We start from the raw sequence: 16216 nt of genomic DNA, 5'->3' as shown, positions 1-16216 counted from the left end.
TTAAAGGGGATATGTGCTAGTCCCCTTTATAGTTTTTCTGTGATGAGAACACACACACACACACACACACACACACTCACACATTCACATAGCTGGGAATGTAGTTCAGTGCAGAGGCTCTAAGTTCAATCCCCAGTACTAAAAAACAAAAACAAAAGTCACTGCTGTTCAGTGGAAATACAACTTGAGGTACATGTACAGTTTTTAAGTGACTAGTAGCCACATTTAAAGACTTATAAACAAAATTAATTTTGTTTAGGTTGATATTCATGTTATTTCATTATTTATTAATGTAAAAACTTACTGAGCCATTTTGCATTCTTTTTTCTCATTCTGTCTTTGAAATCATCTGTGTGTTCCATCATTGCAGCGTGTGTCCGTTTGGCCCACTGCACTTCAAGGGCTCAGCAGCCCTGTGTGGCCAGTAGTCATTATGCTGCTCACGAAACGAGACAGGAATGGGCGTGTTTGATATGAGACAGTTAGAAACGTTACAGACATATGTGCATGAAAGAGTATTGTTCCTTAGGAGAATTCTCCTTTCTACATCAATAATTTTTTCATAGGTTGGTGTTTATCCCCTTTATATTTTTTCTGTGATGAGATAATAGTTGTCTACTCATTGGGGTTAATGTTAATTTACTGTAAGACTCGGAGAAAATTTTTTCAGAATTAAAATGTTTGGTATTTATAATTTCAATTTAACCAAGTATAGTTATATTCTGCATCTGAGTGCAATTTATACAAGTGGTTATAAAATCTAAAAGAAAAGTTTCAATATAGGTCACATACTGTTTTATAGGAGCAGCTTGTCCTGAATATTGAAGCTCTAAGGGCGGAGCTGGACCAGATGAGGCTGAGAGGGGCTTCACTCCACCTCGGGTACGGTATCTCATGTGCTGTCAGCACTGTTGTGGGCAAACACGGGCCTGTCCTTGGCTGGATGGGCAGCACACCTGGATAGAGGCATAATTAGACATCAGGGAGCCTGTAGTGAGGTGACAGGCCAGGGGAAGAGTGAAGTATCCTGGAAGTGGAAGCTTATGCCTAGGAAACACATCATTGGCAATATTCAAAAACAGGTTTAGGAGCTGAGGAATTACTGGCTAATATTTGGACATACGTAGGTGCTTGATGAAGTGTGATTTTAAGGTACAGAGACAAAAAGACAGAGCCAAGAAGTGTTGAAGGGCTGCCTTCGTGGGAGCAGAGGAGACAGCGTAAGCTGAGCCTGCTCTTGGAACAGCTGCACAATTACAGCTTAGGGGAGCTTGACATTTGATGGGTATAGTACAGCATTTGAAATTTATATACTTTAGGAGACACTGAAAGTTCATGATGTGTTTTGGATTGACTGATACAGGAGAGTACCACCTGGCTTGTGAGTGAATCCAGTGAAGTCCTAGCACGTGAACCCCACACATCCCTCTCTTCTCCCTTCTCTTTGTGATAGTGGCAGTCATTCTTATTAAAGTACTAAAAACTTTGGTGGTATTTCTTTAAAGAAAAACAGTAGTCAACTGAGAGTTCAACTTTAGAAAAAGTTACCAAAGTGATGAAATGTGAAATTAGTTTACAGGAAACAGGCTCCTGATTGAAACATGGCATGGGAGAAAGTGTGGAGTCTGGCTAGACTCTTCTGCATTGCAAATTTAAGATGTCATAAAGAGGTAGAGCATCCCGTGCACTGTCCCTGCCACATGTACTTGTAGAAAACAAGAAGAAAAACCAGGGCAGATGGCTCAAAGTCAGCCAGAAGCTTCCACTGTCTGCATAAGCAAAGTAACACGAACTTTCCAAAAGAAGGGTTTACTTGCTTACAGAAAGAGCGTGTCAAGGCCATCAGGACAGAAAATGGCTGGGTTGGGTGACAGCCTTGCCAGTGGAGACTAGTGTTGCTAAAATGACAGTAAGACACAGTGCTGGGGAGTCTGTAAGATGTGTCTTTGAAAATGTGTCAGTAAAGAGGTGAAGGAAGGTTGTAGTGCTTAATGAAAGGAAGGGGGAAGAAGTTGAAGGAATAAAAAACTTTGGGGAAAGATTTTTTAAAATATAGAACTGACTTGCTTGCTCATGTCTGTCAGCCTAAGGTATGGAAGTGAAAGAAGACAGGGGAAGGGAGCTGTTTGCTCTGGGAATTCCAAGGGGGTAAAAGGGGTGGACCTTGTCACATACTGCTGGGAGGCTTGAGAACAGTGGCACCAGAGGCAATGAAGAGGAGCTGGCCTGGTTCCAGGAGACAGATCTGGAGGTTCCATATTAGGTGGGCTAGAGGTGGCCTAGAGGGGGGAGGAGTGGATCACAGCAGATATGACATAGTCTTGGCTAGGAAGATTGAAAAGAGTGGGTGTCAGGGGGGCCAACTTCACATATTTCACATGACTTGGCAGTGAATGAGTCCTCTTGTGTTTGTGTTTTGCAAGAAAAATTGATGCAGCTGAGGAGTGGCAAAGGCAGATGAGAGACAGGCATCTATCGTTGGGTTGGGAAATGACTGGTTGGTGGTGGTGACAGAGCTGCTGGGAGTACCGCTGAAAAGAGCATCCAAATTAGAATTGATGACCTTCAAAGGATCCTTGAATTATAAACACAAATTAGTGATTGGTGGACATGGTCCACCCCTTTTGTCCCCTTGGAACTCCCACAGCAAACAGCTCCCTTCCCCTGTCTTCTTTCACTTCCATACCTTAGGCTGACAGACATGGGCAAGCAAGTCAGTTCTGTACCTTAAAAAATCTTTCCTGAAACGTTTTTATCCCTTCAACTTCTCCCTCCTTCCTTTCATTAAGTACTACAACCCTCCTTCATCTCCTTACTGACATACTTTCAAAGATACATCTTGCATACTCCACAGCACTCTGTCTAGAATTATAAACACAATTTCATGTGCTCAGCTTCTGTCCATTTGTGAAGTGTGCCTTGCCTCCAAAGCATTTAGCTAAAGTCATACTGGAAAAGATAAATAATTTAATAAAGTACGAAGGAGTGGAGGAAGTAAGACAGTTGCTCTCAAAGGAAAAAGCCAGACTTGGCATATTATAAAAAGTCATGAACAGGGGCTGGTGAGATGGCTCAGTGGTCTAAAGCACCTACTTAGAACAAGCTTAGCAAAGCACAGGGACCGCAGTTCGATCCCCCAGCACCACATGCCAGCCAGCCCTGCCCCCTGGTGGGCTGAGCTGGCCACACACACACACACACACACACACTAAATAAAAATAAACTTTAAAAAAAAAAAAAGTCATGAACATTCCATGGAGGCATTTCTTTAAAATACGGACAGGCGTCTGTAACCCTAAAATAAATGAGTTAACATGTCCTATGGGCCTGTCTGTGGATGGGAGGAGAGTCATGAGGGATCCCCTGCCAAACTTCCCATAAGCAGATTAGTGGATTTTGTCTCCCAAGACCTTTGCCTCTGAAGGATTTCTGAAATGAAGACAGCCACCTTCTTTGCCAGGGACCAGGAATACTAGCAGAGTAAGCAGCAGTAGCAAGATGGGTACCACAAGTGCTGCTTTCCTGGGACCTTTTCAATGGAAACAGTGTTTCTCCGTGACCCTGGGATGGGAACCACACACAAGCCTGGCTTTGGGTTTTGGGTTCAAAAACAAAGAGACAAACCCCAGCCCTAGTTCCCAAGTACTGTAGTTGTACGGAAGAGACTTGTGCAGCCTGGACCCCCAGGATGTTTTGTGACTGCTAGCTGTTGGTCACTCTATGGATTTGAACATGAGAGGGGAAACTGAAAGTGGCATCTCGGTATGCCCATTGATCAGCTTGGAGAAAGAGTGGAAATGTGAGAGCCAAGGTGTCTGCAGGCTAGACCTCAGATGTCTGTCCTACCTTCATGTCTGTAGCTGGCTGCCTGGGTTTTCCTGTATGGTGAAGTTTTCTACCTGGTAGAGCTAGCAAACTAAAAATTTAAATGTTGGCTTTGAGCAGGCCGAAAGAAGCTATCTGCATACAAGGAAAATGCCCTTCCTGGAGACCATTTCCTTTGTGAAATTATATGGTTTCCAAATTGACAGGTCTGGCTTGAAAGAGTCACAAAGCTTGTTTACCGTTCTTCTAACAACAACCTTTGTTTCACATTTCAGCCGCCCCCACTTGGGCAGTGTCCCAGATTTCAGGCTTCCCATGGCAGATGGGCACACAGATGCCTACAGCACCAGTGCAGTGTTGCGGCGCCCCCAGAAAGGCCGGCTGGCAGCGCTGCAGGACGAGCCTTCCAAGGCAAGGCCTTGCGTGAAGTACATCTGCTTGTGTAAAAGTTACCTGCTTATCTTGAACTAAGCTTTCAATAGGTGGCTTGTTTCTTTTCCCCCATTTTCCTTTTTCTGACTAAAAGTGTACTTTTAGGGCATACTTCTTTTTTGTTTTATTGGTTTTTTTGAGAAAGGTTTTAATAAAGTACAATTCAGTTCACTGAGATGGGTATAATGCTAATTAGTACCAACTTGAAGTTGATTGACAGTAATGAATATGTGTACTTAAGACTTAGTAACAATAATTCATATTTCTAAAATAATAATGTATCTGAGACAGTTATCTTGGAAAAATAAAATGTTTTGTTGTGGCTCACAGTTTTAGTTTCAGGGTTTTAGTCCATAATCAGTTGGCACTGTTGCTTTGGGTGAGGTGGCACATCATGCTGAAGCCTGTGGCAGAGCACCGGTGCTCATTTCATGGCCAAGAAGCTAAAAAGAGGGAAAGAAGGAGCCAGCATCTCACAGAGCAGAGCCTCAGTGATCCAGAGTCTTCCCACTAGGCCCCTCCTACAGGCTGTACCACAGCACCGTGGGCCAGGAATCAAGCCTTCAACATGGGCTTTCAGAGAATATTCCAGAGCTGAGTGATAGTGTCTGCATACCTGAGTCTCTTTTAACAGCATATCTTTTGATAAAACTGCTGTGTAACTGACTACCCATATTTGTTGAACAGCTAGTTTGGGTCAGGTACCACTGTAGACCTTGGGCTTCAGCTGTATCTGAAAAAACAAGATGCCTGCACACCTCAGTGCACATGTGTTCTATTGGAAGAGAAAAAAGCAGGGAACAGAGTAAAATGTGGCATGCATATTATCTAGTGGTATGTAATGAGTTTCTACAGAGTGTAGTGGCTCTCAACAATAAGCATTTCTTGTTCACTATTGTATAAGTTCATGAGCAGCATAGCAGAATCACTACAGCTCGAGGTTTCACTAGATTGCGGTTGTGGAAGGCCTAGCAGGGGGCAGTGGCCCTACTTCAGGGCACTCATACAGCTGCAGGCCACTGGCTCAGGTCCTCACTGTGTTCTCTAGCTGTGGAGCTGCTCGGTGCTAGCTCTCCTCAGAGACCAACTCTCAGAGAACAGGAGAAAGCTCAGTACCATTGGCTTCCTGGTCCAGCAAATTCTACACTCTCACTTCCATTCATTTCTGTTCCTCCCAGCAAGTTGCTGGGTCTTGCCCACTTGGCACAGGGCAGGTGAGACTTACTCTGAAAGAGGAGCAGACAGGCAGGGCATACTTTCAGTGTGTCAGGATGAAGAGAAGGGTCCCAGGATACCCTGTTCATGGGGTGAGGAGAATTTTCAGTAGAATAGAGGGAGGTGTTAGCACAAAAGTGATATGAAAGCAAAAACTTGAAGAAAGAAAGAAAAGGAGCCATTCTGAATGCTGTTAGATAATGCCAGTGGTGTGTGCTGAGCAATTAAACATAGTGTGAAGGAGTGAAAAGTCAAGATGACCCATGGATTTAGACCTGAGCTGACAGAAGGCTAGAGTCTGTTTCCTGAGATGAGGAAGGCAGCAGGACTGAGGTAGGCTAGGAGGTGAGCTGTGGCTGTGATCAGGTTGACAGGCCTATATTGTCTCCATGGGTTGGGATCAGACACTCATATCCATTAGAGCAATCTAGAGCTAGAGTTAGAACTATAACGTGAGGGCTGTGAGCTTACATGTGGCATTTGAAAGCATGAGGCCAGCTAAAGTCACACATGACATCTTGCTGATAGTCAGGTCCATGGATGAGTCACACAGCACTTCGATTTGAGGGAACCAGCGTGAAATGGGAGCAACCATTTCCTCCTGCCTAGGAGGAAACCAGGAGAGGTGGTGTTTTGGGGCAAGCCAGCAAGATGCTCGGGAAGAGGGGGAGCAACCAAGCCTGAGCCTCTCAAGGGGAGCTGAGTATGGCAGATGGAGTTTGTAACTCATAGTTTGGGGTTTCCCTGGAGCAGTTCTACTAGTGGGCAGATGCTGCAGGCCTTGTTGCATGCTCTAGGGTGGCAGCAAAGGAGTACAAATAGCTGGGGCAACTCCCTACAGAAGTGCACTCTAGTGGGGTCAGACAGGTGGGATTGTGGGCCTTAGGAGCCAGAGCCGGAGCTGGAGGGCGGGGATAAAAGTATTGCAGTTTCTCTTCTGTTTGTTGTTTCAAGGTGGAGAGGTGGGAGAAAATGTTTTTAAGCTGAAGGGTTGGGAAGTGGCTGATCCAAGGGAGGATGCCAGGGTGGCCAGTGCACATGTCTGTTCTGTGTGCTTTCTGATTAGTGTTTTCTATGGGAATTGCTTTTCTTAACACCCCACCTGCCAGCTCACTGTTACCTCCACCCCAAGAATCAGTCTGTCTGCACAGCTTGCTCCTATTCCTATCATTTTGTTTTCCTCCTTTGCTTTCTCAGTATTGTGGAAGGGTCTTCAGACTCAGATCCACTGTGTGAGCTAATAAAACTTAATTTGTGGTGGCAGCTTAGTGAATCCAGTGTGTTAAGCCATTTTTTCTTTACTGTTTAACACAGCAAGTCGGTACAGCAACAATGCGTTCCCTGCCCACTACTACTCTCCACCCACCCAACTGAGATTGTACCTGGGAGGCGGGGTTGAGTTACATCCACCCCTTTTTATTTTATTCTAGACAGGGTTGCACCAATTTGACCATCATGAGCTCAAACTTGCTGTCCTCTTGCCTCAGCCTCCTGAGTAGCTGGTGTGCCACCATGTCTGCACTCTGCTTTATTTCTTATATATATCACATGCCAGCAGCTTATACACCTGACCTTTCTTTCCATATTCTTTCTGGACCTCCATTTAAATTTTTAAAAATTTCTGCTACATTTCTTTCATGTTCCTGTAACTAGCCTTGATGATTTCAGTCTGCTGAGATTCAACTTTCTTGTTGACAGGTACAGACTCTCAATGAACAGGATTGGGAACGCGCCCAGCAAGCCAGTGTTTTGGCAAATGTGGCACAGGCGTTTGAGAGCGATGTTGATGTGTCTGATGGTGAAGATGACAGGGACACTCTGCTTGGTTCAGTTGATCTTTTGTCACCCAGCGGGCAGGCTGATGCCCAGACATTGGCCATTATGCTTCAGGAGCAGCTGGATGCCATCAACAAAGAGATCAGGTGTGTGAGGAAGCCTGGTATCCTCTGAAAAGTCTCAAACAAATAGAATTAACGTCTTGTAAATGTTTTATATTGATAAAACTCTTAATTCTGCTTTTCAGATATTGGGGATAGTGGTGAAAGAGATCAAACGCAGGGCACATGCTAGATAAGCGCTCCACCACTGAGTTGCATTCTTTTTTTTTTTTTTTTCCTCGTTTTTTTTGAGACAGGGTTTTGCTATGCAGTTCAGGCTGGCCTGAAGTCACTATGTAGCTCAGATTGGAGTTGAACTCACAGAGGTCCTACTCCTCAGCCTAGTACTAGGATTAAAGGCGTAAGCTATGTTGCCTGGCTTTTGAATGACATTCTTTTTGGGTGTATATGTATATTTAGTACAGGGTGTGCAGGGTCTCACTTCATAGATTAGACTGGTAGTGATTATTCCTATTTTTCAGCCTTCCAAGTGCTGGGATTACAGGCATGCTACCACACCTAGTCTCAATCGCTGCCTCATTGCGCCCCAGGGGCGGGACCAGCATGACCTGCTGGGGATCAAACCCCAGCTGCTGTGCTCTGCCTAAGCAGGTACTTTAGTCTGCTGAGCTATCTGACTGGCCCTTGAATTACATTCTTAACCCTTTAATATTTTATTTTGAGCCAGAGCCTTGCTCAATTGTCCAGTCTGGCCTTGAATTTAACAACCTTCCTGCCTCAGCCTCTCAAGTACCTGGATTATATGTGTGCACCATCATGCCTGGTTGTTTAAAGAATTTTAATTTCTTGCTGGGTGTAGTGGCATACATCTGTAGTCCCAGAACTTGAGAATCTGGGGCAGGAGAGTCTCTCAGAATTTGAAGGTAACCTGGGCTATATACTAAGTTTAAGACCAGCCTGAACTATGTAGTGAAACCCTTTCTCAAAAAAAAAAAAAAAAAAAGATTTCAACTTCTAAATTTGTTTTGATTATAAATTCAAGTAACCAGAGCAGTCTCTCTAGTTGTTGTGCTATTTTTTTGTGTGTGGGATGCTATGGGAGATGAAAATGTTAAATCTCTTTCCCAGAAGCTGACAACATAGTTGGACTATGTTGTTGCCCAAGGATTCAGTGCCTACCTGGGGAACCATGAGCTAGCTGTGCTCCCTCTGGCAGCTAGGTGGCTATCAAAGATATGCAGAGCTCTCACATCCCTAATCCAGCATACCAGGGGAAGGTTTGTGGCTCAGAGAGGTAGTGGCTGAAGCAGACAGTGGACAAGTACCAGCAGCTTCCTTCTGCTGGCCAGTGCCAGGCCACAGGATGATAACTCAGCAAGAAAGAAGTCCACATACCCATAGCAAACAGAAGATGGGAAATGAGAGAGCACTGCCTGTCAACATCCGTCCATCTAGAGTGTCCCCTTGACTAAACCCCAGGGTCGTCCTCTTGCATCTGCCACACTGGTAGGCTGCTACTATATCCTACCTCACAGAGCTTGATTTCCAGGAGGATGTGGAATGGCAGTCTGGCATGGAGAGCAAAAGGTCTTGGTTTGCAAGTCCCCACTCCACCTTGTCTTTTGCTGTATTAAATTATTATAGCCTGAGAAAACTTATTCTCTGTAGGATAGTGAGTAGTCAGAGGATGGGTATCTGAATTTTCTTAAAGCTTTTTATTTTCTTTAACAAATCTGTTGGGGGTTACAATGGAAAATTTACCAAAACAGTAGGCTAGTTTTGAAATCAGATCCAAGAATTTGCCTATGTAGTGATGAAGAGGGCTCAGGTAACCACTGTGCACAGTGACTTGGTCTAGGGATGCAGCACTATTTCAGAGGTGTCCTGAGCTCTGCCATGTTGGCTCAGCTGATGTAGTCACATCCAGTCCAGGATCTACATGAAAAGCAGCTGCATTCCTGGGCTACTCCAGGCAGGGGTGCAAGTGAGGGTTCTTCTTCCAAATTGGTAAGAGTTATAAATACCTGTTATTGCCTGTAGAGAACCTTAGGCAAATAAGAGAACAAACAGCTAGGTGTGGTGGTGCATACCTCCAGTCCCAGCTCTTTAGGAGGTAGGAGAATGGCTAATTCAGGCCCTACTAGGCAAGTTACTGATGGCGAGACTCTGTCCCAAAATAAAGGTGTGAGGATGTAGCTCTGCCAGAATCCTGTGTTCAGTTCCCACTATCACAAAAGGGAAAAAAAGAACATAAACATCCAAAACTATAGGCTATGGAGCAGAAAATCAGTTGTGCTGCATAAGTATTTGACTTCATAAACTGAATTCGCAGCTGCCATTTTTGTTCGTTTGAGATAGAGTTTTGCTGTATAGTTCAAGCTGGCCCTAAACTCACTATGTAGCCCACATTGGTCTCAGCTATGGTCCTCATCCCTCCAGCACCAAGTGCTAGGATTACAGGCATGCGCTGCCACGCCCAATGTGCAGTTGCCTCTTCTATAAGTGGTAACTCAAGGGCTGGCGAGATAGCTTAGTGCACTAAGCGCCTGCTTAGGCAAGCACAGGGACCAGGGTTCAATCCCCAGCACCCCATGCCACACCATCCCTGCCCCAAGGTGCGCTGAGCCTGTGACTCGAGCTGAGCATGGTGTTGTATACCTGTAGTCCCAGTGCTGGGAAAGCTGAAAACAGGAGGATCACTGTGAGTCTGAGCTGCATAGTGAGACTCTACCAAATACATAAAAAATAAAATAAAATAAAATAAAATAAAATAAAATAAAGGCAGTAACTCAGAAAAACAGCCCTTCCCCATCTTTATGGAAATACAAAAGCATTATGTATGTACTTTTAGTTTTTTATTTTTATTTATCATTGAAACAAAGTCTCGCTGTATAACCCAGGCTGGCCTTGAAGTCACTATGTAGCCCAAACTGGCTTCAAACTCATGGCAATCCTGCCTTAGCCTGCCAAGTGCTAGGATTACAGGTAATACCACTATGCCCAACAGTTTTTATGTGTTTTGCAGTGTACTGTTAGGTGGCAGTAATAATGCAATAAATTGACATGGTGTAAAAGGTCTGATCTATCCACTGATTTGGAGATTTCCTTTTCTTCATAATCAAAAACCCCCACTTTTCTTAGATTATATTAGTAGAATGTTGATTATACTAAAAATTATCTTAATATTAAAGAAATTACAGAGTCACTGCAAGGTTTTTGCTCCTTTATGTTAAGAAAATAATTATTACTGATATAATTTAATTATTATTGGTATACCACAACTGTTGTTTAGTTATCCATAATGGATAACTAATGGAAGAAGTTGTCCATAATGCCTTAGGACAGAAAAACTATTGTGATTTTAAATTCTAAATTTGTGTAGCATGATTAACAAGTCCAGAAACCTAGACAAGGGAAGTACAGAATTCTGTCAGACAACACTTGTGTTCAGATTTAAACTTTAAAAAAAAAAAAACCCAACATTTTCATTTAGTCTAGTAAATTGCTTGGGAACTTGTAATTTTTTTTGTGGATCAATTGTTTGATCAGAGTTTCTGATTTTCAAAGATTAAATCTATAGGGAAATGTATAGCTTTGTTCTAAATAGGGAAGCAAGTGTTGTAAAGTTTGAATAGTGCTTTGCTTGCTGTGGGATTATTAGTTGTAGCCATAGGAAGAGTTGCAGCCAGCCCCTCCAAATATGTAATGTGATTCAGTAAATCAAATGAGAGATACCGAAATCAGCAAGACTCAGCACATTTACTTTTTGTTGTTCTAAAGTAAAAGTGTTGCTTGAGCAAATTGTTGGCATTTACACACAACAATATAGAGTATGAATATCGTTTTTTTTTTAAATTCCAGACATATGAGCCTGTTTGCTAATAAAGGGAGGGTGACCACTTTTTTTTTTATTTTAGGCTGATACAAGAAGAAAAGGAAAATACTGAGCAGCGAGCAGAGGAGATTGAGAGCAGAGTTGGCAGTGGAAGTTTAGACAATCTTGGTCGTTTTAGATCAATGAGCTCTATCCCCCCCTATCCTGCTTCCTCGCTTGCTGGCTCCTCTCCTCCAGGCAGTGGTCGCTCCACCCCAAGAAGGGTCCCCCACAGCCCAGCCCGAGAAGTGGACAGGCTGGGCGTCATGACTCTAGTAAGTATAGCCTTTCCCTTGCTGGTGCCCCAGCATCTCTGTATCAAATGTTGCACACCAACTTCCCTCCTTTTACCCAGAAGAAAAATGACATGTACTTTGGGTTCAAGATTTTAAAAACTAGTAGGCCGGGGAGATAGCTCAGTGGTATAAGCACCTGCCTGGCAAGTGCAAGGTCCCAAGTTTGATCCCCAGTACCACATGCTGTGCTGGCCCAAATCCAGGCATGGTGGCGTGCTTCTGTAATCACAGTACTAGGGAAGCTGAGACAGGAGGATCACTATGAGTCTGAACTGTGTAGCAAGACCCTGTATCAAAAAATAAAAATAACTTTTTTTTTAAAAAAAAAGAAAAATATACAAACGAATGAAGTTCTTGGTGTGAAGCATTCTCAACTGAGCCTTTTCCTAGCTTCCTGAGAGGCAGATGGACTTCTCATTAGTTGTTTGTCTCTTCTGTCCTGGAAGTGGTGTGTCTGACCTTACACCCTTTGGTGACAGTGTGCAGATATGAAGGCTTTTTTGGTTTAGTCTGGGTTTTGTGCTTATCTTGCCTATGAGATCGCATTTCATGTGAAATCAGATTTACAGCATTCTGCTTTTCACCTGTATTTACATTGTTGGGTTTGTTTTTTTTTTTTTTTTTTCTGTTGTAGTACATTTTCATTTTTAGTTGCATTGTTAGCCAGCATATAATTAAATAAATCAAGTCATTTTTAGTAGCATGTTACATGTTACCAATCTCTTTTGTGGCATTCAGATACATTATTTTTGTAATTTATACCATTAATTGGCAATATTTTAAACTTTTTCTCGGTAGTATTGGGGATTGAACCCAGGGCCTCCCACATACTAGGCAGATGCTCTACCATTCAGCTACATGTCCCAACCCTTTTTTCTTTTAAAAAATTTTTGTTTTATGTATTATTTTTGGGTTTTTTGAGACAAGAGTCTTGCTATATAAATCAGGCTGGCCTTGAACTCACTATGTAGCCCAATCTGGACCAAAACTCATGGGAAATTCTGGAATTGCAGGCATGTGTCACCATGACTGGCATATTTTAACCTTTTTTGACAGTCTCATTCTTTTTGGTTCTGTCCTTATTTCTTTCCAGGCATTTGTAAAAGAAGTACAAGAGCACATGTCTATATTCCCAGCTACTTGTGGGCTGATGTACAAAGTTTGCCAGTTTGAAGTCAGCCTGAGCAATTTAGAGAGACCCTGATTCAAACAGGGTTGGGTATCCTGAGCATAGTTGGGCACACCTATAATCCTAGCTCCTCGGGAGACTGAGGCAGGAGGATCATGAGTTTGAAGCTAGGCTGAACAACTTAGCAAGACCTTTTCTCAAAATTAAAAAAAAAAAAAAAAAAAAACATGGTGATATAGCTCAGTGTTGAGGACCTCTGGCTTCTATCCCCAGTATCACAAGAAACTACAGAGGAAAACTTTTTTCCTGGTTCTGTAATTCAGTGTGCTGGCTGACAGTCTCTGTGCTTCCATTGTTGATTTTGATTTCCCGTGCCACCCTTGGGTTAGTTTCATTTTAGCCACCTCCAGATTCATTTCTAAACCAGACCCCAGGTCCCCATCAATCTGTAGTTTATCCTTCCAGCTCCCCTTCCATTCCCTCCCCATGCTTTGATGGCTCTTCACAGTCTGCACAGGTAACCAGGCAACCATGTGTGAATCTGTGCTCCACTACAACTGATTAGTGGGTTGTTGGGCTTTTGTCATTAAATATGAATTGTCCTCAGTAGAGATAAATCATCATTAGTATATCGTAAATGTGGATATAGGCAGAATGTAAGTCATTGAGTGTTGTAACTTAGATTGTATAGGGTCTATATGATTCATCAATGAAATATTTCTTATATTAAGAAATAATCTAAAGGGGATACAGATGAATGTCTATTTTGTATCTGTGTATTCAAAGTGGTTAGGATAGATATATAGTTACAGTCTCTTAATGAAAAGAGGGATTTGTTCTAATGGTGTTTGTAAATAGGATATCAAGTCCGCATCTTGTACAGCAATTAGCCATTAGGAAGAATGTATGCAATGTGTTAATTATTGAAACTGTCCTACCAATTTGGTTTGAAACTGTCTCATTGCTATTTGTTTCTCAATAAATTTATAAAGAAAAAAAATAATCTAGTCCTAATACAGTGGCACATGCCTATAATCCCAACTATGAAGGAGGTAAGACAGGATGACAAGTCAGAGGCCAGCATGAGCAGTTTAGCAAGATCCTTTGTCAGGATAAAAATATAAAAATGGCTGGGTATAGAATTTGTTGAGTGCTCCTGGCTGAGTTCAAGTCTGCATCCTACAGACATGGGAAGGGGGCACTTCTGAGTGTAAAATTAATGGAAACTATACAGAAACTATTAATTTCTGGTTTAGTTGTTACAATCAAGATTTTAAGTTTCATCAACTTATTGGTTATATACTATAGTCTTACATAGACTACTTTTTAATTGAAATATCTTAATTCTACCTAGTACTGTGCTATTAATACTTAGGTTAGGATGCCTATCTTGCTTGCTTTTCCTCCTATCCCCTCCTCTCCTTTTTCCTCCCTTCCTCTCCTCTTCTCTCCCCACCCCTCTGTTCCACAGTACTGGGGACTGAACCCAGGCCTGTGTGCTGAGCTACATGTGCAGCCCTGTTTTCTTTTTTACTATTAATTTTTGAGACAGTATCCTGCTAAATTAAAGGCTATGTTCAAACTTGGAAGTCCTCCTGCCTTAGCCTACCTGAGTGGTAAGATTTCCTGTGTATATCCTGAGCCCAATGATAAATTTATATTTTGGGAAGTTATAAATCGTACTTTAGATGAAGATTTTAGCTTATTGTCCAAAAGATGATTAACTAAAAATAGGTTTGTGGCCTTGAACTTGTGGCAGTTCTCTTGCCTCAGACTCCTGAATGCTAGGATTACAGGTATGTGCCACCATGCTTGACTGTTCACATAGATATTGCAGTAACTTCCTTATCACTTGACTATTACAACAGAGATTTTTGGCTTGGAGGAGATGATTATTAAGGCCCTTTGTTATATAGAATGCCTTCCTTTCACATGCAATGCATGTGTTCAAATAGCATTTTTTATCTGAGTAATAGCTTATAGTGTTTTTAGTAAATCCTGGATAACTTAGATTTAAATTTGTGGTAAAAAATCATTTGGCTTCCAGTTATATTTCTTTAAATCTCCTCTCACTTTCTGTCTTGTTGTTCACATTATATTTGCCTGTATTGATCCTTGAATTTTTAATTAGGTGTGTAGTAAATCTGGTCTCTCTCCATTTCTTTGCATGCATCTGTCAGCCTAGCGACTTAAGGAAGCATCGTAGAAAGGTAAATTGTTTAGTAACTGAGTATACCTTTATGTCTCCATAACACATGGAAGATCATTGTATGTCATACATAAGCGTAACACTAGCGTTAATATTTCAATGAATAATTGATACTTCATTGGAAGTGTTTAAATTGACTTGCCACATCACAAGTGATTATTCTTGTGACAACTGGCTGTTCATGGGACATGGGGACAAATGTAAGAGCTTGCTGTTTTCACTGCTTTTACATCTAACCATTTCATGCTTGTGTATAACAGACATAGAATTTAGAAATCAAAATTAAGGAAAGGGGCCGGGGAGATGGCTCATTGGAATAAGCACTTCCTAGCACGTGCAAGGGCCTGAGTTCAATCCCCGGTTTCGGAGGAAAAGAAAGGAAAAAAAAAAAAAAAAAAAGATTAAAGCAGATCGGAAGAGCACACGTCTGAACTCCAGTCACGCCGCAACATCTCGTATGCCGTCTTAAAAAAAAAAAAAAAAAAGATTAAAGCAGAGCCATAAGTTTTATTTTTATTTATTTATTTATTTAAGGGGAACTTTTTCCGGAAAGACTTTTATTTATTTTTTTTAAACATTTATTTATTTATTGTGTGTGTGTGTGTGTATGTCCCCAGCTCAGCCCACCAGGGAGCAGGGCTGGCTGGCATGTGGTGCTGGGGGATTGAACCGCAGTCCCTGTGCTTTGCCAAGCTTGTTCCAAGTAGGTGCTTTAGACCACTGAGCCATCTCGCCAGCCCCAAAGTCATAAGTTTTAGGTTTAGGAAAACCAGTTTACTGATACTGATGGCTAGCACCTAATAAGCACTTCCTCTAGACCAGGTGCCAGACTCAGTGTTTGGCCATTTTCTTACCTTATTTAGTCTACAAGCACATCCCCTGTGAGAAACAAGTAGCTATGCTTATCCCCATTTACAGATGTGGAAACTGAAACTTAGGTCACGTGATGTGCCCAGCAGGTGTGAGTTAAGGCTAGCTGGATTTTCAAACCTGGAGCATTTTTCCCTTGGGCCTTCATTTTGTCCAGATGCTGTGATCTGCTGGCAGCTTCCCTCTCAGAGGAAACCGTTAAAGAGTAAAAGCAGTGCACTGGGAGCAGGCTGATTGGTGGGCATTCTTTATATTGCTCTAGAAGTTCTCCCTGGCGCCTGCTACATTCTGGCCTTGTACCCTGCCTCATACCTCCTGCCTCATCTGGTAGTACACTTGGCAGAAGTGCTTGTACTGCTTTTACATCTAACCATTTCATATTTGTGTATAATAGACAAAGAAGTTAGAATTAAAAAATAAGGAATTATTAAAGCAGAGCCATAGGTTTCCCTCAGGAATACCCCAGGTGTGCAGTGATGTGTTCCGCAGCAGCTGTATGAGAGCTGCTCTGTTGGGAGGGAGGGAGGG

At 42.4% G+C, this 16216-nt stretch overlaps 1 protein-coding gene across 8 annotated transcripts in view; it reads left to right on the top strand.

Moving 5' to 3' along the window:
* The window catches only part of Ppfia1 (PTPRF interacting protein alpha 1), a 111923-nt gene that overhangs the window by 64440 nt on the left and 31267 nt on the right, over positions 1-16216 (top strand). For 5 of the 8 annotated variants that reach the window (XM_023710811.1, XM_023710810.1, XM_023710809.1 and 2 more), the window contains 5 exons: positions 803-882; positions 4101-4236; positions 7171-7394; positions 11228-11459; positions 14790-14819. In XM_023710811.1, the coding sequence (XP_023566579.1) occupies positions 803-882; positions 4101-4236; positions 7171-7394; positions 11228-11459; positions 14790-14819 (702 nt within the window). The remainder of the gene's footprint in view (positions 1-802; positions 883-4100; positions 4237-7170; positions 7395-11227; positions 11460-14789; positions 14820-16216) is intronic. The other 3 variants (XM_004627106.2, XM_023710808.1, XM_023710813.1) reach the window with 1 other exon arrangement.

This window comes from Octodon degus, unplaced genomic scaffold (assembly GCF_000260255.1).
Source record: "Octodon degus isolate 3935 unplaced genomic scaffold, OctDeg1.0 scaffold00018, whole genome shotgun sequence".
NCBI lineage: Eukaryota > Metazoa > Chordata > Mammalia > Rodentia > Octodontidae > Octodon > Octodon degus.
Note: the sequence above shows the minus strand (reverse complement) of the source record. Positions and strands in the feature narration are given on the sequence as shown.